The 23,683-nt window shown below is 45.8% G+C and overlaps 1 protein-coding gene across 2 annotated transcripts in view; it reads right to left on the bottom strand.

Annotated features, from left to right (window-relative positions):
• The window catches only part of LOC147092825 (nuclear RNA export factor 1-like), an 85,465-nt gene that overhangs the window by 7,817 nt on the left and 53,965 nt on the right, over window positions 1-23,683 (bottom strand). For both annotated transcript variants that reach the window (XM_085976076.1, XM_085976077.1), the window contains 10 exons: window positions 22,851-22,960; window positions 19,071-19,107; window positions 18,543-18,611; window positions 17,014-17,069; window positions 14,356-14,463; window positions 13,324-13,382; window positions 8,900-9,015; window positions 6,691-6,733; window positions 6,511-6,583; window positions 5,962-6,144 (listed from right to left, as the gene is read on the bottom strand). In XM_085976076.1, the coding sequence (XP_085832202.1) occupies window positions 5,962-6,144; window positions 6,511-6,583; window positions 6,691-6,733; window positions 8,900-9,015; window positions 13,324-13,382; window positions 14,356-14,463; window positions 17,014-17,069; window positions 18,543-18,611; window positions 19,071-19,107; window positions 22,851-22,960 (854 nt within the window). The remainder of the gene's footprint in view (window positions 1-5,961; window positions 6,145-6,510; window positions 6,584-6,690; window positions 6,734-8,899; window positions 9,016-13,323; window positions 13,383-14,355; window positions 14,464-17,013; window positions 17,070-18,542; window positions 18,612-19,070; window positions 19,108-22,850; window positions 22,961-23,683) is intronic.

The raw sequence follows: 23,683 nt of genomic DNA, 5'->3' as shown, positions 1-23,683 counted from the left end.
AGTCACCTCTTAACCTTCTATATTCCAGGGAATGCAAGCCTAGTTCATGTAATCGCTCGTAATTTAACCCTTGGAGCCCTGGTAACATTCTGGTGAATCTGCACTGCACTCCTTCCAAGGCCAATATCCAGATCTGGTCTAACCAGGGCTTCGTGTAGCTGCAGCAAAACTTCCTCCCTTTTATATTCCAGCCCTCTAGATAGAAAGGCTAATATTCCATCAGCCTTTTTGATTATTTTTTGTACCTGATCTGCGTACACAGACCTCTAAATCTCTGGGCGCTCAATATTCCTAGCTTTGCACCATTTAAAAATACTCAGATCAAATAGTTTTTGGTACAAAATGGATGACCTCACACTTACCTGCGCTGAAATCCATCTGCCACAGTTTCACCCACTCACTTAATCTATCAACGTCTCTTTGTAATTTTATGCTCCCGTCTATACTACTTACTATGCCACCAATCTTTGGGTCATCAGCAAACTTGGATATATGGCTCTCTATTGTGTTGTCTAAGTCATTAATAAATATAGCGAATAGTTCAGGCCCCAGCACAGATCCTTGTGGGGCCCGTGCCGACTCAGCTAGTCCCACTCCCCTGTCCTTTCCCTGTAGCCCTGCAAATTTTTTCCCTTTAGATACTTAACCAACTCCCTTTTGAAAGATAAGATTGAGTCTGCCTCCAGCACCCTTTCAGGCAGTGCATTCCAGATCTTAACCACTCGCTGCGTAAAAAAGTTTTTTCTTACGTCGCCTTTGTTTTTTTTGCCAATCACCTTAAATCTGTGTCCTCTGGTTCTCGACCCTTCCGCCAATGGGAACAGTTTCTCTCTATCTACTCTGTCCAGACCCCTCATGATTTTGAACACCTCTATCAAATCTCCTCTGCTCCAAGGAGAACAACCCCAGCTTCTCCAGTCTATCAACGTAACTGAAGTCCCTCATTCCTGGAATCATTCTCAAATCTTTTCTGCACCCTCTCCAAGGCCTTCACATCCTTCCTTAAGTGTGGTGCCCAGAATTGGACACAGTACTCCAGTTGGGGCCGAACCAGTGTTTAAGACAGGTTCATCATAATTTCCACATTTCTGTACTCTATGCCTCTATTCATGAAGCCCAGGATCCTGTAAGCCTTTTTAACTGCTTTCGCAACCGGCCCTGCCACCTTCAATGATTTGTGCACACATACCCCCAGGTCTCTCTGTTCATGCACCCCATTTAGGATTGTACCATTTCATTTATATGCCCTCTCCTCATTCTTTCTACCAAAATGTATCACTTTACACTTTTATGCGTTCAATTTCATCTGCCACCTGTCTGCCCATTTCACCAGCCTGTTTATGTCTTCCTGAAGTCGATCACTCTCCTCCTCACTGTTCACTATACTTCCAAGTTTTGTGTCATCTGCAAATTTTGAAATTGTGCCCTGTACACCCACGTCCAAGTGATTTATATCAAGAAAAGTAGTGGTCCTAGAACCGACCCTTGGGGAACATCACTGTATACCCTCCTTCAGTCCGAAAAATAACCGTTCACCACTACTCTCTGTTTCCTGTCACTTAGCCAATTGCGTATCCATGCTGCCACTGTCCCTTTTATTTCATGGGCTTCAACTTTGCTGGCAAGCTTTTTATGTGGCACTTTGTCAAACACCTTTTGAAAATCCATGTACACTACATCAACCCTCTCTGCTACCTCATCAAAACACTCGATCAAGTTGGTTAAACATGATTTGCCTTTAACAAATCCATGCTGGCTTTCCTTAATTAATCCACACCTATCCAAGTGACTGTTAATTTTGTCCCTGATTACTGTTTCTAACAGCTTCCCCACTACTGAGGTTAAACTGACTGGCCTATAGTTGCTGGGTTTATCTTTACACCCTTTTTTGAACAATGGTGTAACATTTGCAATTCTCCAGTCCTCTGGCACCACCCTTGTATCTATGGAGGATTGGAATAGTATGGCCAGTACCTCCGCGATTTCTGCCCTCAATTCCCTCAGCATCCTAGGCTGCATCCCATCCGCTCCTGGTGATTTATTTACTTTTAAGTACAGCCAGCCTTTCTAACACCTCTATCAATTTTTATCCTATCAAGTGTCTCCACTAACTCCTCCTTCACTACGTCTATGGCAGCATCCTCTTCCTTGGTGAAGACAGATGCAAAGTACTCATTTAGTACCTCAGCCTTTGCCTCCATGCATAGGTCTCCTTTTTGGTCCCAATCGGCCCCACCCCTCTTCTTACTACTTATATGCCTGTAGAAGACTTTTGGATTACCTTTTATGTTGGCTGCCATTCTATTCTCATACCCTCTCTTTGCCCCTCTTATTTTCTTTTTCACTTCTCCTCTGACCTTTCTATATATAGCCTGATTATCCCTACACTGTCTTCTACCAGCTAACCAATCTCCTAACCAATCTCAATAATTTGCCTTCAGTTCCGTGAGCTTTAGTTTTAGCTAACAGTCTCTCATGTGGATTCTTTCCACTGCAAAACCTGCCCTTTTACTATGACCTGACACCTTAAATCCAGGCTCTGAATTTCAATGCACACAGAAACCTCCCTTTATATTTGCAGGCAGCTCCACTAAACATCTACCTATATTATTCAAATGTAGGAAGTCACACAACACCAGATTATAGTCCAACAGCTTTATTTGAAATCACAAGCTTTCGGAGCGCTGCTCCTTCGTCCTGCTCCGAAAGCTTGCGATTTCAAATAAAGCTGTTGGACTATAAGCTGGTGTTGTGTGACTTCTTACATTTGTCCACCCCCGTCCAACACCGGCATCTCCACATCATGTATATTATTCAAAGCACTGAGTTTTAATCCAGCGCCATCTTGTAGCGAGCTGACTCATCCACGGGGATAACGTGACCCAAATGATTTTACATAGAATTTTACAGCACAGAAACAGGCCATTCGGTCCAACAGGTCCATGCTGGTGTTTATGCTCCACACCAGCCTCCTCCCATCCTATCAGCATATCCTTCGACTCCTTTCTCCCTCATGGGTTTATCGAGCTTCCCCTTAAATGCATCTATACCTTTTTGCCTCAACCACTCCCTGTGGTAGCGAGTTCCACATTCTCACCACTCTCTGGGTAAAGAAGTTTCCCGTAACTTTATTAGGGACTATCTTATATTGATGGCCCCTAGTTTTGGACTGCCCCACAAGCAGAAACATCTTCTCTACGTCTACCCTATTGAACCCCTTCATAATCTTAAGTACCTCCATCGGGTCACCCCTCAGACTTCTCTTTTCTAGAGGAAAGAGGGATTTATCTTCCCTCAGTAATGGTAACTGCTTTCCATCTCACCTCTACTCAACCTTGCCTCCAGCTCAATCCACAGCTGCCCCCATTGGGCTATCCAACTCACTCGGTTTGGCCTTCCCGGACACGGATCTGCTCCTGCTTCACTCCCCTCCCCTCTGCTCCCTCCCAGCCTGCCATCCCACCCGATCGCATCCTTCTATGTCGTGATTCCATGCCCTGGCTTTCAGCACCCCGGGCCTGACCCTATCACAAACACAAGTTCACAGCCCTACCCTCAGCCTGCAAGCAAGGCTGCTGGAGTTCCAATAGCTTGTACTGACATTAAGCTGGCCAGGTTCAGCAACCCTCACTGGAACCAGATGTATGTGTAGATGTTCGATATGGATGGGGATCAGTGGAGATGGCTCGCCTTGTTCTAAAAAAGCCCGAGAGAGTCACACAGGTGATAAGCTTAGGTAAGCAGGAGGTACAAGCAGCAAACATGAAAGCCAGCATCTATCAGCTGCAGAGATACCATCAAGCTGGCTTTCATTCATGTTGGTGCCGATTCTGAACTCACACTTCAAAGACTCCATAGTGGCGAATGGAGGTCAGATCTTGTCTGATTTTACACCCTGTAAATTATTAGACATATTTGTTTCAGTTTAAAAATGTAATCTATTTCCATGGATCTCACGCCAAGATAAGCAGAGCCTCATATGCTTTAATAGGTTTATGATTGGTCTCATTCTTTTTATCGCTTCCTGATGTTGAGAGTTCCGCATGGGCCTGGGTAAGGACGAGCTTTGGGGGCACCAGGTCTGCTCTGCTCTGACTTTAGGAGCATAAAGACTTGCAGCAGCAAGCTTCTGTTCCACACTGTCTGCTTGAGGCTTGCATCTGGGCACTTTCTCCACGTCTACTGTGAAGGACCGGTTAGGGGCAAGAGCCAGCTGGTGGGTTATTCCCAGCCCACTGACGCTGATCATAAAGCCCGGGCCACCCAGTTCTATTTATGCTGAGATTTCTTTCTTGCTGCCTGAATTTTATGGGCCTGGACGTTAGTGCTGTTGTCTCATTTGTGGATAAATGCTAAATCAGAACAGCTAAACTGGTTATTTTCCAGAGCTTCAGATAGACCAAATTTAACTAGAACACCGATTTAAACTTTAGACGTGAGGTGACCCACGATATGTACTGAAACATCCCAAGACAATAAGCATAAGCGCGCCTGCCTCAAGACACCAGAAACCTGGAGAGTGCTGAAACATTCCAAAGCATTTCCCCATCCTGTCTGATTGAAAAAGACAATTTATAACAGTGCAATAACATTTCTTCTTCAGATCACCGTGTTAGCCGCTCCTGACTCTACACAAAAAAATAATACAGCAAAGTCATTTACTTTTGTCTCCTGGTTCAGTGAAGTGTTCCAGACAGTGGCTGAAGGTGTCACTTGTCCTAAATGGTGCAATTTACACCTCTGCACAGCAGTACTTTGAGGGATTATCCCTGTCTGCTACAGAAGCAGGATGTGCAAACGACAGCACTGCAGAGGTTGATAACTGGAGCCCGGATTTAACTGGTTATTGCTGCAGCTAAACCCTGAACCACGAGATATTGACCGACAGCTCGCTCGGTGGGAAATATGAAATGATGCCGAGCCAAACGGAGCAGGAAGGACCCAGGCTTGGACCCCAGCCTGTGCTGAGTAAGCAGATCTTATCCCAGTTGGGGTTGGCCTGAGGAAAGGAGTAAAAACATCCTGATTGCTAGCTTAGCACTTGCTGGCAAGCGTATCACTGCAGGCAAGTAAGAATGGGATTTGGTGGATCCCGTGACGGAAAAACATTCAGCCAAAGGTGCATGCAACACGTATTTCTCAAGAGCTACATGAGCTTCCGCAATCCGTCAAATGGAGGGGCTCGGTGAACAGTTTTGAAACCTGAAGCATTAAACAATAATTTCACTTTTATTCTAGTTATAGTCATGGAATCTAACAGCACAGAAGAAAGCCATTTGGCCCATCGTGCCTCTGCCGGCTCTTTGAAAGAGTCCCACACCCCAGCCTTTCCCCCAATAACCCTGCAAACCAGTCCTCTTCAAGTACATGTCCAATTACCTTTTGAATGTTCCTCTGGAATCGGCTTCCACTACCCTTTCTGGTAAGTGCATTCCAGATAACAACCCGCTGTGTGAAAAAAATCTCTCATTTCCCCTCTAGTTCCTTTGCCAATTATTTTAAATATATGACCTCTGGCCACCGACACACTTTAAGGAGGAAACAGTTTCTCGCTGCTTGCTCGATCAAAACGCCTCACGATTTTTAGCACCTCTATTAAATCGCCACTTAACCTTCTCTGCTCGAAGGAGAACAATCCCAGCTTCTCCACATAACTGAAGTCCCCCATCCCTGGTATCATCCTCGTAAATCTTCTCTCCCAAGACCTTGACATCCTTCCCAAACTGTGGTGCCCAGAATTGGACACAATACTCCAGCTGAGGCCGAACCATAACAGGGTCGGGCAATAAACAACTTGACAATGCAGAATAAATGTTAAAAGGACTAAACTGATGTTATACAATGGGCAGATCTTAAACAAGTGCTTCTTTTTTTTTTGTAAACGGAGAAACCAAGGCGAGAGGTCAAACAAGGCGGACGGATGGGCCTGGAGTTAGTTCGCATGCAATCTGTAACACTCACTTCTGTGACCACTCTATGTTCATGCCCGATTGCTGGGAGAAGGTCTGCAGCATCTCCTGCTGTGGAGCGGTGAGGGTGGGCACCGGACTGCTCGACGGCGTGGGCGCTGGGGTCACAAAGGCCTTGCGGATCTCCTCGGTGGTGGCGTTCCGGATGAACAGCTGGTCGTTCACAATGCACAGCCTGCTTAAAAAGGGACCGGGGGGGGGGGGGGAAACAACCAGTTTAGTGCCAATCCTAGAAAGCGGTGTACATCTGACTCAGCAATCTGCATTTCCTCCCCGATTAAAAGCATCAATATCGAAAATAAAATTAAAAAACAACAAAAAAAAACACAGCATTAGCAGCTGGAGGAGGAGGTTCATGTTCTGACTGGAGAACTCATTTCTAATGAAGGTGATGCCACCTGAAGCATTAACGCGTATTTTCTCTCACCAAAGTGCCGTGTATCTCTAGCACGTTCGGCTTTTATTTCTGTACTGCCGCTGTCCTTTTAAGCCAATTCTGCCCCAAGTTCAGCAAGCGCGTGTTAGCCCAGTAAAAACTTACCCTGCATTCCCAGCAGGCACGGCAATGAACACTCTCGAGAAGGCCCTCACAGGCTCCCTGGATTTACTATCGACTGAGGGGAAATTAAGGTTTTTAAAGAAGGGTTACACTCTAAGAACTTGAATACAAAGTTTTCTTTTTAAACTTAACTTCAAACCTAAATGTATTAAGTTTACGTACCTTCTTTGAAAACCCCATGTACAGTAAAACAGAGCAGTGTATTCTGAAACAGAAACCAGAGGTTATTATATTACATACTATATTATAGATACTATGTGTGGGTCAGCCGTGGCTCAGTGGGCAGGTCTCACGCCTCAGTCAGAAGGTTGTGGATTCAAGTCCCACTCCAGAGACTGGAGCACAAAAATCTGGGTCGACACTCCAGTGCAGTACTGAGGGAGTGCTGAAAAAGGCATCAAGGGGAGAGCGTGGGAATATGGTATTGAGATAGAGGATCAGCCATGATCATATTGAACGGCGGAGCAGGCTCGAAGGGCCGAATGGCCTACTCCTGCTCCTATTTTTCTATGTTTCTATGCACTGTCGGAGGTGCCATCTTTCACATTAAACACGCCAAACATAAAGATGTAAAAGATCCTACAGCACTACTGGAAGAAGAGCAGTGGAGGTCTCCCCAGTGTCCTGGGCCAATATTTATCCCTCAATCAACATCAATAAAACAAATTCTTTCGTCATATGACACTGCTGTTTGCGGGGGCTTGCTGTGCACAAATTGGTTCCCGCGTTTCCAACATTACAAGTGACTACACTTTAAAAAGTACTTCATTGGCTGTAAAGCATTTTGGGACATCGTGAAAGACGTTATATAAATCCAATTTCTTTCTATACACAGCATTTAGAGTATTGAATATTGTGAATCATCGCAATATAGGAGAGAGTATTAATTGCAGTCAGACCAACATTGTCCTGTGTTGTACTGAGCCATACAGACCAGACAGTTCCGGGTTTGACTCCGGGGTCTCTGGCAAGGTAGCAGATCTCAGCCAGGATGGTAGTTTTGACGGGGTGGGAGTTAGTGCCCAGGCTACGGAGGTAAACATTCAGCCAAGGTTTCCATGTCGGAGGTCACACCCCACTGGAAAGGGAGCATGTCGGCAGGCCAAGTGAGGACAGGGTGATACTTGGGCTGTACAGGCTTTCACCTGGAACAGAGAGCGGAGAGCTTAGAAAATAACCTCGCTGGCCTACTGCACTGTCAATCATGCCATGTCTCTCTAATCGATGCAGAAATGATAGCGTGGCGTGGATGTAATGAAATACAAGGTGACCTGTCCCCTCCCCAGAGCATCTAATAAAAAATAACACACACACACAGGAGATGACGCAGTGTGCGCTACGTCACACAGTAGTTCCTTCATCATTGCTGGGTCAAAATCCTGGAACTTCCTACCTCAAAGCACTGTGGAAGTACCTTCACCACACGGACTGCAGTGGTTCAAGAACCACCTTCTCAGGGGACAGTTAGGGATGGGCAATAAATGCTGGCATTCTTGGTGAAGGTTACCTTCATCAATTAACTACCGGTTAACTATCATTATCAATCGCAGGCACTTCATTTATAAAATAAGGTAGTTTAAACAGAGAGCAGTCAGTAAATGGATCACGACTGCAGGATAAGGGGACGTGGGAACAAGGTAAAACTGGGAAAGGGCCGGTTCGATAGCCCTTCACACGGAGAGCGAGCGCTACCTGAAACGGGCTCAGTGTGGGGGAGTGGAGGCAAAAACTGGAGTCGTTCAAGAGTCAGGGCGACACTGTTTCGGAGTTTGATGGGCCAAATAGCCTCTTCATCTAAACTTATCTTCGTGCCCACCCAGTGTGCGAGTGAGCCACACAGAGCAGCAGAATCCCAGGTGTGATCTGTGCAGTTATCTGCTCTCCACTTCCCCACACTGAGCCCGTTCCAGGTAGCGCTCATTCTCCATGTGGCCCCAAACCTGGGCTTTCCCAGTTTTACCTTGTTCCCCCGTCCCCTTATCCTGCAGTAGTTTGGGGCACTGCACTTGGCCTCAATTGGGTTGAGGTAGGGAAGAGGAAAAAAAAAAATCAGGGGTTCCTAGTTCTATCCTGTGAACATAGCTGGGAAGCGCTTGTGTGCGGACAGGACCAGGCTCGGGTGTGAGGCACCTAGAAGTCAAGCGAAGAATGGCCACTCAGGTACAGCATCATCCCCCACCTAACTGTATGGTGACAGGACTGAACACCTCCTGGGAAGGAGGGGAGAAAATCTTCAAGAGAAAGGCGACAGAGGATTCTGATGGGGAGTTTGGTAATGCACAGTTTACTTGAGCCCAGTTAATAGGTTAAAGATTGTACAGGGAACTGAATCAATGGGCCGGTTATACAGAACAGGCAGCTCTTCACTTACTGTTTGCGTGCTTACATCCACCACGAAGGAGGCTATGTCGTGTTGTGTCTTTGGGAGCTCATTGAGAAAGGCTACAACATTTAGTCTGGTGTGCTTCAGCAACTTTGCCCGAAGTGCTAGGAAGAAAAGGGAGGGGAGAGAAAATTAGTTGAAAGCTTAAAAAAAACCATGTCTATACCCAGCCTACACAGTTATCCCCGAAGGAGGGGTCCAATGGAATTACAAACTGTGTGCTAATTCCCCGAGTTATGCCCGTTACACTTGGTCTAATAAGTATTTTGTGCAGACACACTGCCTCCAAGGTTTATAATTACAGTTCTGTATCAAGCAGGACCCTGCCACATACTCCAGCGAAAGCACACTGCCATGCCATACAGTGAACTTGAAAGTAAGGAAGCAGAAGCGGTTACAGAACAGCACAATTCACACTGCTTTCATTAAAGGAGAAGTGCTGTTTTGCGTTTTAAAGTGAAGTTTTTAAAAACATCCCCTTTCTCTTAGTCTCCTCACACTACATCCTGCTGACTCTCCCGACGCGGCAAACACTTCCCCCATAGAGGCATGACTGCAATCAGGATTTCAGCACACAGGGAGAGTGACAGCATGAAGTCACCTTAACACAGCGTGGTGGAGCTCTGCACATATGGAGATTGCTTTCCAATCAAGATTTACAGGATGCAGGTTATTCAGTCAGAGGAGGCTTCCCACAAGACAGGGTCAGAGGCTGCACCACCACATCAGAGGACTAGCATCTCCCACTCGGCGCCTCACTGCTCTCCACAAGTGCGTGCAGGAGATCCTTTCTAAGCATCACCAAATGGAAGCTATTGAGAGAAAGGCTACTGGAGAACGTGCGTCTGGTGTGACGGTGAGATGGCACACACCTGCATAAGGTCAAGGAACACGGTGGCCTTGGCTAGTACCTTTCAAGGAGAACGACACCTGTATTTTCTGCAGGCTCTGTGGGTGTGAGGACACAGCAAATGGGAATGTGTACCAAAACAGCACATAGGAAAGTACAGGCCTGGAAAAAACTGCAGTGCACCCAGCCGCTCTCAAAAACTCATAGCCCCCAATCTTCCACTCCTTCAGATATCTATCCAACTCTCCATTAAACCTTTCCGTTCTTGAACAGTCCATTGCACACATTCATCGTCCTCTGTATGAAGTACTTAAAATCTAAACCATCGGAGCACCTTCCTTCATCTAAGTGGGACCCCATGCCACCTGGTTCTAGAGGCTGTGGCAATCTAAGACATATTACAGGGGTTCAATTTATTGTTTCCTTTAAGGATCCTGATCATCTCCCTTCAGCCTTCTCTTCTCCAGAGCAAACCGGGCTCTGCACCCTCTCCTCGGAGCTTGGGCACTGTGAGCTGGCTATCAGTTTGGTTGCTCTTTCTTGCCCAGCCCTGCCCTGCCCACCACCACCCCCTCCCCATGCCTGGATACCCTTGCTGTAGTACAACAAGCAGAACAGCACGCAGTACAGCAAGTATGAGCACCACAAATAACCAATCTGAACAGCATTGTAAGAAAGGACGTGGGAAGAAAGTCCCTCGACTTGTCGGTGAAACAAACCACTGCACTGTCCGACTGCAGACACACAAAAGCGGTTTGCAGAAGGTTATGAAACCATCTAATTAAAAAGGCCAGCAGACTTGAGTCGGAAGGACTTTGCCCCAGTTACTGTTACATCATATTGGGGGGGGGAGAAGGCTGGCTGAGAAAAGACTTGCTGAGCCCAATGGTAGCAAAATGAACAGACAAGTTGAGAAGTTTAGCTGGAGGTTAATGATTTTACCACCGCTGATATTTACTCAGCGACCTCACAAGGCGAACCTAGGCAACTCTGACTCTGATGATGTAAGCAGCCACTATTTAAACAATAATATTCATGAGCAAAATATCATTAAAGCTAATTCAGAATTCTCGGCAAGGTTTTTACTTCTGAAAGGAGTAGTGGTACTGTTATTTAAAATAACTGAGACGCAGCAGCGCCACACCTTGGAGTCCCAATGCTTTGTGGCAAAGAGGGGTAGATTACAGGTATGTGGCCTGAGACCAATGTTCCCCCTATGGAAGGCCCGAGAGCAGTCACACACCCAGCTTCTCAGCTCAGGGCAGTGAAAGAAAGGGGAAGAAAGACTTCAACTTTTCTCTTCCACCTATTTCTCCTCTCCCGCCATAAAGACATTGACTTCTTGCTCGGATGCAGTTTAAGAGGCACTGGTATCTTCCAGTACTCCAGTGTACTGCCAGTCTGTCAATGCATTAAATTTAATCTCCTCTTCTATTCTCCCCACAGCTACACTTTTGCACCCTGTCTGGATGGGCTTCCTCTCCCACATCCTTTGGTTTTTCTGATTTCTGGCCTCCTGTGAATCTCTCCCCATTATTGGCAGCAGAATTTTCAGTCGCCTGAACTCGAGAACTCCTTCTGCCTCCCTCCTGACCTTCCCCTTGAAAAACTCAAATCCTTTCATTTCACCCAAGCCATCAGACCCTCCTCCTAAACTCTTTTCCCCCGGGCTCAGCATTCGGTTCCTCTCACTGCTACTTTGTAAAGTGCATTGGTACACCTTGTACAGGAAACTTTCTGGTATCCGGCACGGACGGGACCGACGTGGTGCCGGTTCAGCAACAATTCCAGATAACCGAACGCTATAGTAGCTTCAGAACAATGGGCACAAGTTGCAAGCGTCTCTGTAGCTTAGCAACAGCTGCAGCCACACCCTTGCACAGCAACAAATGGAGTAAAAAAAGTAATAAAAGTTACCTGAACCGACTCCTGAATTTTGCTGGTTAACCGACATTTCCGGTTATTTAGGGGCCGGTTAATCGAAAGTTTCCTGTATGTTGAAGGCACTACGCAAGCGCAAGTTGCTGTTTTAAGCAAGTGTGAGCAAGCTATTCAACAGTGGGGCCTGATCCTATCTTTATCCCACAGGCGGCTCACTAGATAGCTGATTGGAAACTAGGTTCATTTTCCCCTCCCTAAACCAAATGTAGCAGCCCCAGCCCAAGAGATCGGCGATCTCTGCAAAGACCAGGCGTCAAACCTGGGACTCAAGGAGGAAGCACATAAAACAGAATCAATTGCCGTAGTGGATAAGTGGTGCAGTGTCGAGCCGTACTGGCCGCACGGTCCGAGGCCGGATCCCTGGGCTGTACCGAGTTCGCCGATCCTATCCAGGGGAAGTGGTACGCGGGTGCTACAATCGGCCTCAGTGCAGCGTAATAAGGGAGATAGAAAAGCAAGAGTCACCAGAGTTCTCACTCCTCATCGCTGACCAGAGGCCCTGACTGCAGAGTGCCTGTGGGGATATTGGATAAGGAAAGGATTGTGATGCCCTAATGGTGAAAGAGCCTGCAGCAACATTCACACACGGACGGTCGGCCACTTTAGCGAGGCACCAGGCAGCTGGAAGCAAAGACCAGTCCGAGTCAGCATCTTCCAGGGAGACGGAGAGAAAAGAAAAAACCTGAAGCTTTTTTCAATCGCTCCCTTATCAAAGGATAGATTATGCTATCATGGGTAGAAAAGGCAGATTAGATTGCTGTTAATAGTGTACAAATATATCCTGTAAGGCACAGATGCCTTCAAAAACAATGCAGCATTTCAAAACTACAGAGAGGCTGGGTTTGGAAAGTGATGCGAGATACAGCAGTTAATGTGAAACCCAGGGTTAGAGCAAGTACAAGTGGACGGACATTCTATACAATAGGCATTTGCTCCTTGTGCTGGGCGTTATCAGTTTCTTGTCTTGATACTCCAGGTGCTTTGAAGCTGAATGACTCAAAAAAGAAATCAAACATTGAAAGAAGACATAATGCTAACTTGACATGAAGTATTATTTGTTATAAAACGTGTCATTTTGTTTACAACTCAATTTCTACATTAGCCACATGACCAGGCCCAAGAATCTAAACCAGAACTTCTGCCTGGTTCAAAACGGGCCATTGCTGATCCCCTAAAAAAATCAAAGGTTTGGTGATGAAAAGCAGCATGGACACTTACAACCATTCAGCCCATCATATCAGTGTCAGCTCTCTGCTAGTGCAGTCCAACACTGATCCTAGAGGATTGTTTCATCCATTCATTTAAAATCGCAAACCAAAACCGAAAAATTCTTTGGACACGAGCTGATTTGAATTTTACTTTTCACAGCAGCGGGGCATGGGTGGGTGGTGCACCTTACGACCCAGCGGGGTCCCGGAGGCCGCTTTACGACTCAACGGGGCCTGGGGGGCGGGCGGGCGCGCTGGCACTTTACGACCCCGCGGGGTCCAGGGGCTGGCGCTTTACGACCCCGCGGGGTCCAGGGGCTGGCGCTTTACGACCCCACGGGGTCCAGGGGCTGGCGCTTTACGACCCAGCGGGCGCTTTAACATATTTGAGACAAAAGCAGCATTTCTCTTACTTGGGTCCTTCAGTTTCTTCACATTTCGGCTCTCTTTGAAATACTCTCCCAAACTGCTCCTGTTTGGACACAACACATTATTTTTAGGACACTGATGTGCAGCTCATGCAAGACAAGATGCTAGTTGCCCTACGCTCTCTTCTTCACAATAGCACTGTAGAAATAAACGGCACAAGATGATTGTCATTGAAGAAACAGCACACTGCCCTCTCCTCCCCTTTAAGCTCCATTTACTACCGGGGTGCACACTAGGTTTTGTGGCTGTTTTTGTACATTCCACACATACACAAGTCAACAGTTGCTCGGCCTTTCTTTAAATGCCCCACCCCCCAGAGTAGGGCTGGGATAGGCAGTCTCACTGTTCCCACAACAACAACCAACTGTTCCCAGGGTTCTGCCAATGCTCCTGTGTGACCGGGAGGAACCAGTGCCCTAACGTGATGTGTTTAAGTTCAGCAACTTGCCGTTTGAACCCAGATAGGTCCATCAACTGGTTGGCACAGTGCCTTGGCACACTAACATACCGCAGCAGCTGCCCACTCCCAAGCTGCCACCATCTGCCCACTTGAGGGGTGGGGGTGGGAGGGTAGAGGCCTTTGCCAGGACCTTTTACTCTCGTTTCTGCAGCCGTGGACAGGCGATTGAAAAACTGATGATTGCAAATTGCTCAGCGGGTTCATCTAGAGAGAAAAAGAGAAGGTGCCAGGTTCAAACGCCAACGAGGGATCGTCTATCAAACTTTGCAGAAATTGGCTGATCAGTGGATGTCCTGAGGCAATGCACTCGGATTGTTCCCCTCTCCCATCTGGGAGGCGCGTGGCCTCTCGCACCTCCCCCCTGCCCCTCATGTGAGCGGATGCTTGGCCTTTGCTTGACACCTGCCTGGGGTTCTAGGTCTGCGATTGGGAACTCAGCGCATGGGTGATGGCATCACAGACCCTCCCTCTCCCCACGGTATGGCCCAGCACAACGTGCACCAATTCAGACCCGTATCGCTTTCAGAAGAAAATATTTTGCTTGAAGCCAACAAACCTGGCAGGATTCTGTGGCGAAAAGGGAATACTCAGCGAGCAGCAGGCGGTATCGTGGTAGGCATCCAGCAGCCCTTGCCTGTCTGTCGAATCATAAACTGAATAATACCTGCAAGGTGAGAACAACAATATCAGGGCGAGGAACAAGCGCCTTTCTCTTGGTCAGTTAGCTCGGATAGGGTAGGGATAGGGATAGGGATAAGGCTGCAGGCCTGAGTTAACCCAAAGCTGCTCTGCAAGTCCACACAACTGTATTTTCTGCCTCACCCTTTCTTGGTCTAAAATGAGATGCCAAATTAATGTGAAACATGAGGCGGCTTTGTCTGCGGACTCCATTACACAGAAATCATAGAAATCACAGAAACCCCACAGTGCAGATAGAGGCCATTTCGGCCCATCGAGCCTGCACCGACACATATCCCACCCGATCCCCGTAACCCCTACACCAACACATATCCCACCCTATCCCTGTAACCCCACGTATTTAATCCCCCTAACACTAAGGGTCAATTTATCATAGCCAATCAACCTAACCCGCACATCTTTGGACTATGGGAGGAAACCGGAGCACCCGGAGAAAACCCACGCAAACATGGGGAGAATGTGCAAACTCCACACAGACAGTCGCCCCAGGCCGGATTCGAACCCGGGTCTCTGGCGCTGTGAGGCAACAGTGCTAACCACTATGCCAGTGGGAACGTGATCGAGACTTTTTAAACCGAGATCGCAACAACTTTAATAATCTTTTCAGCACAAAAACACCTCATTAGCTTTCAAGTTACAACCTGCTTCTCATCTGTGATACATATCTAACAATGTTTATCAATTAGAAAGGCATACAAGTCCAACAAAGTATTTTTTTTAAATTTAAAAACCTCTCTTCTTCTGGGAACATTTAATCCCCTATTACTGCCATGAGAGAGAAAGACAAAGCATCTGCTGAAACCTTTTCTAGCGCACGGGTGACACCACATCTAGCTCTGAACTCAATCGTTCTTTTGGCAGCGACTGCTCAGTAATTCTCCGGACCAAAAACATCGTTTTAGACCGCTGTATTTATATGATGAGTGCGCCGACTTCTGTATTAAAAAAGAGACTCCCACTCCCCCCCCGGTTTTGGACAACAACTTGCATTTATATAGCGTATTTAACATAGTGAAACGTCCCAAGGTGCTCCAGAGGAGCGTTAGCAAAATTTGACCCCGAGCCACATAAGGAGATATTAGGACAGGTGGCCAAAAGCTTGGTCAAAGAGGTCGGTTTTAAGGAGCGTCTTAAAGGAGGAGAGAGAGGCGGAGGGAATTCTAGAGCTTAGGGCCCAGGCAGCTGAAGGCACGGCCGCCAATGGCGGAGCAGCAAGAGGCCAGAATTAGAGGAGCACAGATATCTCGGAGGGTTGTAGGGGGTTACAGAGATAGGTAGAGGTGAGGCCATGGAGGGATTTGAAAACAAGGAGGAGAATTTTTAAAATCGAGGCGTTGCCGGACCAGGAGCCAGTGTAGTCAGCGAGCATGGGGGGAGTGATGGGTGAACGGGACTCGGTGCGAGTTAGGATATGGGCAGCAGAGTTTTGGATGAGCTCAAGCTTACGAAGGGTGGAATGTGGGAGATCGGCCAGGAGAGCGTTGGAATAGTCAAGTCTAGAGGTAACAGAGACATAGATGAGGGTTTCAGCAGATGAGCTGAGGCAGGGGCAGAGAGCCAGGCGATGTCACAGAGGCGGAAGTAGACGTGGACCTGGCAAAACATGAGAGACGGCCTTAGCTGTGTCATCTTGTAATTGACCACCGGGAAGTGCTGAAGAGCAAGCTGGGGTGACCGGACCTTTGACTCGGAGGCCTTGGTTGAAGGAGGAAAACTCCAGGCACAAGCCTGCAACATGTACCTGGGTACAAAATATCTGCTGGGTCCGAAACTCCCAGAGCACATCGTTAGAATGAAATCTGGTCACTTTGGTTCAGAAATATTACAACAGGTTCAGAGGGATATGAACAGCTTTCTACAGAAAGTACAGGAAACTTTGTTATATCCGGCACCGACGGGACCGAGCTGTTGCCGATCTATCAAAACTGCCGGACATACAAAGTAACGTTGAAGCATACGGAGGTTTTCATCTCCGTATCTGACAACAAACACTGTTGCTTAGCAACAGCTTGTAAACAGTCGGCCCGCACCTTGGAAGCATCTCTGTAGCTTAGCAACAGCTTCAGAGAGACTTTCCAGAGCCCGACTGTTGAAAACAAAGCCACGAGAAGAAAAAAAACCTAACAAAACGGCTCCTGATTTCTGCCGGTAGATCGAGGTTTCCATACAACCTCCGGATAAACCAAAGTTTCCTGTAGAACAGAAAGTGGTGGAAATACAAAGCATGGTTAACACGGTTAACCGTTGCTGTTTTTATTTCAGATTTCTAGACAGTTATTTAAATTTTTTTTTTTTTTTATACTTGTGCTTCAATCCGGCTCCGAGAACAAGGTGGAACAGTTACCATACAACTTTTAATGTACCATTCCACCCAGTTCAAATCACGGCTTAAGGCAACTGCTGGGCTGAAAGTGGTAGGAAGACTAGAACCATGAGCTTATTTGGCACTTGTTCCTGTTTATTAATGTACATCAAAGTTTACCAGCCATACATATCCGAACCCATGGGTACTTACTGCTGAATGAACCGTGTTACGAGCACCTTGATTTCATCTGTACCAAAGTAACTTGCCTGTTAAAGGAAAACAAACAGCAGCTTAAAGACCACATCGACGCTTCGCCTAGTGCTAAAAATCACCGAGTCGCTTGTATAACTGACACCTGTGTTTTCAAGGCACCTTGCTTGAAAGAAAAGAACTTTCATTAACATGGCACCTTATATTTGCAGCATGTCCCAAAGTGCTTTATGATCCATCTATTACTTCTGAAGCGTACAGCTGTTGTGTAGGCAAATAAAGCAGCCAACTTGCACACAGTAAGATTCCACAGACAACAAATGAATGACCAATTAATCTGTTTTTGATGGCACTGTCTGAGGGAAGAATGTTGACCAGGACATTAGGAAAACTCCCTGCTCTAATAGAGCCGTGGGATTGTTTATGTTCACCTGAGAGGGCAGACGGGGCCTCGGATTAGCGTCTTATCTGAAAGACGGCACCTCCGACAGATCAGCACTCACTCAGCACTGCACTGAAGCGCCAGCCTAGGTTTTGTGCTGAAGTCTCTGGAGTGGGGTTCGCTCTCTGGTTTCTATGAAAACCGAGTACATTTTAACAAGACACAGGTTATTGGAAGATCTTACAGAAATTCGACCCAACCAGTCCGTGTTGACATTTATCTTCCACAGTTCCAATCACATTTACCTGCTTTGTTCCAACATCCCATCGTCCCCTTCTCGTTCATCCACCGATCCAATCCAATCTTAAAATGCTGACAGTTTCTGCCTCAATCACTAACCCTGGAAGTCAATGCCACAGCCTCGGGTTTCTCCTGCCCTCTGTTCTAAATCTCTGCCATTAAATCTTGTATTTATGGCCCTCAACCACTGGAAAATATCTGCACCTGTCTACCCCGCACCCTCCTTTCCATAATTTAAAAAACTTTCCTTAATATCACCCTGCAATCTACATTATTCTAATGAAAATGGCCCCAATTTTGAAGTCTTTCTTATTTGTATTTCCTCATACTGAATCTGCATTGTACCTTCTCTAAAACCTGAACATAATTTCTATATTGTGGAGCCCAATACTGCACACAGTACTCTAGCTGAGGTCTTATTAACTAGGCTCAGCATTACCTCTTGGCTTTTATATACTACTAGCTGGGGGAGCCCGGCTTTGCCAGGGCTGTTTTGGGCCGGGCGGTTTAAATTGAGTCCCAGGCTTTGGGGCCTCTCTGTGTCCCTGTGAATCTGCTGCCGGGCAACATTTTAAATCGAGTCCCAGGCTTTTGGGCCCTGTCTCTGTGTCCCTCTCTCATCAACTAGGCTCAGCATTACCTCTTGGCTTTTATATACTATACCCATGATAAAGTCTAGAATTCCATTATCTTTCTGTTTTACAGCTGCATCAACCAGGGACGCTGCCTTTAATGTGAACCTGCATCCCCAAATCGCTTTGATCTTCTACAGCACCAAGCCTACTTTACCAGACAACCTGTAAAGTGCGCCATCTAACTATACCAAAGCAGTCTATTCACACCATACCTTGCATGAAGGAAGTGTGGTTGGTGTCTCGACGTCAAAGGAGATTGGAGGAGGGAGCTCATGGCCGTCCTAATGGTTGAAAAACAGGTGTGAGTCCAGCAGAACCCGAGATAGCAGAACCCAGCACTGAGCGCTTTAAATATCCCCTTCCATTGCCAACCTAGCCAAAGCTAAACAAAACAATTGTGAACAAAAGACTTTGACTCGGACTTTGTAAAATGGACCCAGATCGTCTCATCCTGGTTCTATGCAATCTGCGAGCCTGCAACCACTGGACTTAAATTACAGTCCAACATTACTAAATTGGAATCAACAACGCAAGTGGCTGAGGTATAAATATCCAGAGCAAAGAAGCTCAACTTGGGCATGAAAATCACCCCATTACACTACAGCAAAATCCTTCAATGTTTGACTGGTTAGCCCTCCCTGCACCCCCCAGCTTTTCAATCCAACTCGCTTCCGATTCTCAGGAATACTTCAAACCCTGCATTAGTCTGGAGGAACCTGCGAGTGATGTACAGTACTCACCAGCCTGAGGAGCTTTGGAAATTTTTCCCTGACGGCACTGTCAAACATTGCAAAGAGGGAGAGAAGTGAAACAAACAAAAAGTAACAGCGTGAGAAAACTTCCACAGAAGCACGGCCAATACACCGCAGTCGGATCCCCCACCCCCCCAGTCGCATACAACCGCTGGATGCTGACTGACTAAAAAACCAGTCCGTTTATCAAACCTTGACTGAAGTAACCAACATTAAGTGTGGATGCTCAAGGCCATAGAAGCTCCTTTCCCAGCCGAGAGAGACTTTTGGACCAGTTCCTCAACCAGGAAAGGCACCTCAAAAATAGGCAGAATCTGTTTCGATTGACTCAGATAAACTATTTAAAAATCACAGCGACCATGCCCAACATGAAATAACATTGGGGGGGGGGGGGGGGAATGACGTGGAGAATGCCCCTTACATCAAATGGAGTTAGAAATTTCTCCAGTACTTGTGATCTTTCCAGTTAATCCTGGGCTCACTCCAACGTGTTGAGAATAATAGAATGAAATAGAACCACCAAACAGATTTTAAAATCTTGATTAGTGCTGCCTTTAAAATGGATGGGACGCATTTTTCAGGATGGCATTTATTACAGTTAAAACAAAGGCCATTTGAACCGCTGGAGCCTCGTGACAGAAACCTAAAACCGCGTTCTAGTTCCATGCATAAAGGCCTCGTCCCTGCTTCGCATCCTGTAGCAGGTTAGCCGGACAGCGTGAAACACGCTCGTCAGCTGCTGTTAATTGTTTGGATGACTGACAGCACCATGTTCAAACAGCAGGTCCCAGACTGCTCGATCAGATTATCCACTCACATCTGGGGTGGGTTCCCCCTAGGCAGAGTTTAGCCAGCAGACTTGCCTTTTTATATGGTTTTGGCAGCACTATTTTGCACGGTTGAACAACCGTACAATTCCTATTTAAGAGAAGCTGCGTGGGATATGCAAACTATTGCGTTTGGAGCCTGGATCATTCACAAACTATCCAATCAGAACACTGATATATATCACAGTGGCAGGCTGCATGTAATAGGGCTCAGGGTCAGTGTTCGGGGAGTTAGACAGGGTCTGGGGTGTGTTATTGGAAGAGAGTCTGCTGCCTTGGGTCTGGACATCCATCATAATTAAGGTATCATCTATAAAAATCAGAATGTATTTTGAAGTACTGTAAAAATTACCCAATAAAAGTTTTTAAATCGACAATTAAGCCCGCTGTAACAGTAAGCTTTTTGTTGGTCTATTTAGGCCATATTAAAAATACGTCCAAAAACCTCAACTCCACCAAGCAATTTGCACTACATTGTTGACATAAATGGCTCCAGGGAGCAGGGGGGGGGGGGGGAGAAAAGAGAGAGGCTCTTCACACACACTTGCAAACTTTCAGAGTGATGGGCGAATTTACCTTCCATCCCAGCACACAACACATTTTTGCTACATTGAATCTCACTATTGTCATCTGGCTCCGGACACTTAGGTGCAGCAGACAAATTTTTAAAAAACTTTTTTTACAGCAAGTGTGTTAAATAATTATATCACCGATTTTAAATGATGGGGAATTTACGCAGACTTGGAGCAATTGCGTCTGCAATCACAAACCCCATTCCAGCAGCTACAACAAACACAAGAGCCTGAAATTCAATCACTTGCTAAATGAAGACACAACAAACCAGCTTGGGAGTCATCAGTGCAGATGATTAAGAATAGTAAAGTTCAGTCTTGGATGCATTTAATTTTTTTTTAAAGTTTGAAACACAGCCTAATTAGGCGAACTAAAAGCAACGCTGCCCTCAATCTCACACATATTCAGTTTCCATTTACTTACCAAGCTAGCACTCACCTGCACAGAGGCGATAGTTAACAGGATCAATGTTGGAAAAAGAGATACCAACACTATGGTTAGTTCGGATTGGGCGGGGGAGAAGGATTAAGCCAATGTGATATCACTGAGGTGCTAGTTACTAATTCCGCTCAAATGATTACTGTACATCGGGAGTAAACAATTAAAAATAAAAATTGGTTGGCGAATCTAAATTTAAAAAAAAAACACAAAAAAGGCCTCAAATTGACAGAGCGAGACAACAAGAAAAAAGACAAGTGAAAGAGTGAGAGAACAAGAAAAAGACAGTGCGAGAACGAGGAAAAAAGACAGCGAAAGAGGAGAGGGTAGAACAGAGAGCTGCTGTCCAAATAAGATCTAGTTACTCCTATTAGCACTGGCCATATTAAATGATATTAAAATGTTTTATTACATAAGCCGTTAGTGATGTTTTTGTACCACATTAATTGTGGTCTGCCGCAATGAGTTCTTCATCCCTCCCAGAGGCAGATTTGTTTTTAAAAATTGTTTCCAAAAGACAATGTTTTAGCATGTCCACAAATTTGGTATTTGACTGTCAAAATAAACCAGCCGAGGTTGCAGGCAGCGTGCAAGCTGTTATCATTTTCTCCCATGAAGTTGCTTCGTCAGGCAAAACTCTTCAACTAGTCAAACTCTCCCAGTCAGGTGCAAAAGCCAGGAATGTGCCAAAGCCACATGACCACACATTACTATTCTGAAGGCCAATGCGCGGCTGTGCCTGTCTTAGGTTGTTCCTCTCCTGAGGAATCTTACCCGTCACTGGCTAACCAGCCTTCTTCACTGGCCAACAGGAAATAAAACGTGGCCCCATTTCACAGACGCATGGACCGACGCAGGCGATGGTTCAAGTCTTCTTTTAATTTGTCGATATGGAATCGTTGTCGCAGTCTGGTGAATCAAACACTTGGAGGCAAAGTTACAGAAGAGTTGGCTGATTTGTGTAATCATTGGCTTTTGAGATCATTCAAAGCTTTTTTTGGGAATGCAAGGAGATGTTTGCCAAGAATCTTTTGGATAAATGACAGCTTCACGAGTCTTAATGCACATAACATTTTGCAACCTCTGTAACTACAACATAAAAACACTTCAATTTACCAGTTGTAAAGTTGAACAGGGAATAAAAACACAACTAGGGCCTCTTTGGACTGCAGACCCCCATTCTGAGCCCTAAAAGGGAGAACTATTAGAGATTAATCCATAGTTTTGCCACCACTAACAGACTGAGGCCTGCATTTTTTTTAGAAAAGTAGTTAAAAATGGAAAATGCTATGTTTTTTTTTTTTTTTTAAAAAGAGGTTCTTAATAGCCTGCACACCAGACCGGCTGTGAAAAATATTTACAGGAAACTTTCGATTAACTGGCCCCTAAATAACTGGAAATGTCGGTTAACCGGCAAAATTCAGGAGTCGGTTTCAGGTAACTTTTATTACTTGCACAGCAACAAATGGAGGAAGGCAAGGGTTTGGCTGCAGCTGTTGCTAAGCTACAGAGACGCTTGCAACTTGTGGACGTTGTTCTGAAGCTGTTGCTAAGCAACAGGGTTTGTTGCTTTATACGGCGCTCTGAGCTCCGTAACTTTTACTATAGCGTTCGGTTATCCGGAATTGTTGCTGAACCGGCACCACGTCGGTCCCGTCCGTGCCGGATACCAGAAAGTTTCCTGTACTTTGAATATAAAAAGCGTACATAGCCACTTAGGTTATCCATTTATACACGAGGTACCCCAATATACAGCATATAAATTAACTATGAGAAGTAATGCTGGAGTCTCCCAATATTACTAAAATTCTATGTAAAGAAATTAGTGAGAAAATTAAATTACTTTTAAATTAAGTTAGGGAAAAATATATTGTGTGCCATTTGCGAGGCATCCTGGAACAAAACCAGAGCAAGGGGTCCTTCCACTGACCTGACGTACGTAGCCTGATCCCGGAAGCCGTCACAAAGAGGGTTCCCATCCAACCATAGCTCTTCCAGCTTGAAGCCTTTTATTTTGTCCAGCTCTCTTTCGGATTTGAGCTAAATAGAGATTTATTTTGCATTGTTCTTTTAGGTGACTGCAATGATTTAATCTATATAATATATATATAATAAAAAAAAACACTACCTACGCTTCTAGGTACAGCACTCAAATGCCTGTTGCTACCTACTCGCTTGAAATCTCTTCAAGTTGAGAGGTCAAGATTTTCCGAGAATAAATAAATCTGTTAAACTGAAGGCTAGATAATGCATGATTCTCAATCAAAAATCCTTTCTTGAAGTATGCAATGCTACTATTCCACAATGCACGGCAATAGCGACAGACATTACATCAATGAATTCTCCTGTAAATGCTGTGTATAACTATACGGCTGCACCTGTGTGTAACAGTGTAATGCACATTTAGAAAAACTTCTGACGTTTCAGCAACACAAGCTCAGTTATTAAAATAATAACTGCAAATGAAAGGCAACGGTTAAACCCCACAGCAACCACCGAGCTTCAAAACTAGCACTGTGCATTTGAGGATCAGCAATTTAAACTGCAAAACTGCGTTGTAGGAGACGGAGCAGGTGTTACTTTAAGTGTGTCCATCACAATGCAAAGTTACTTATTAAAGAGTAAATTTCTAGAGGTCCACTGATAATCAAAGTGCTGGCAGCAGAAGCTGTATTTGTACATTTGTGGGAACTTCTCTCTCTGTGGAACATGGATTCCTTCAAAAGGGGTTGAGAATCTCAGTGGAAATACAGGATTAAGTTG

This window comes from Somniosus microcephalus, unplaced genomic scaffold (genome assembly GCF_052327205.1).
Source record: "Somniosus microcephalus isolate GS21.2 unplaced genomic scaffold, FLI_Smic_1.0 unresolved_chr2, whole genome shotgun sequence".
Taxonomy (NCBI): Eukaryota; Metazoa; Chordata; class Chondrichthyes; order Squaliformes; family Somniosidae; genus Somniosus; species Somniosus microcephalus.
Note: the sequence above shows the minus strand (reverse complement) of the source record. Positions and strands in the feature narration are given on the sequence as shown.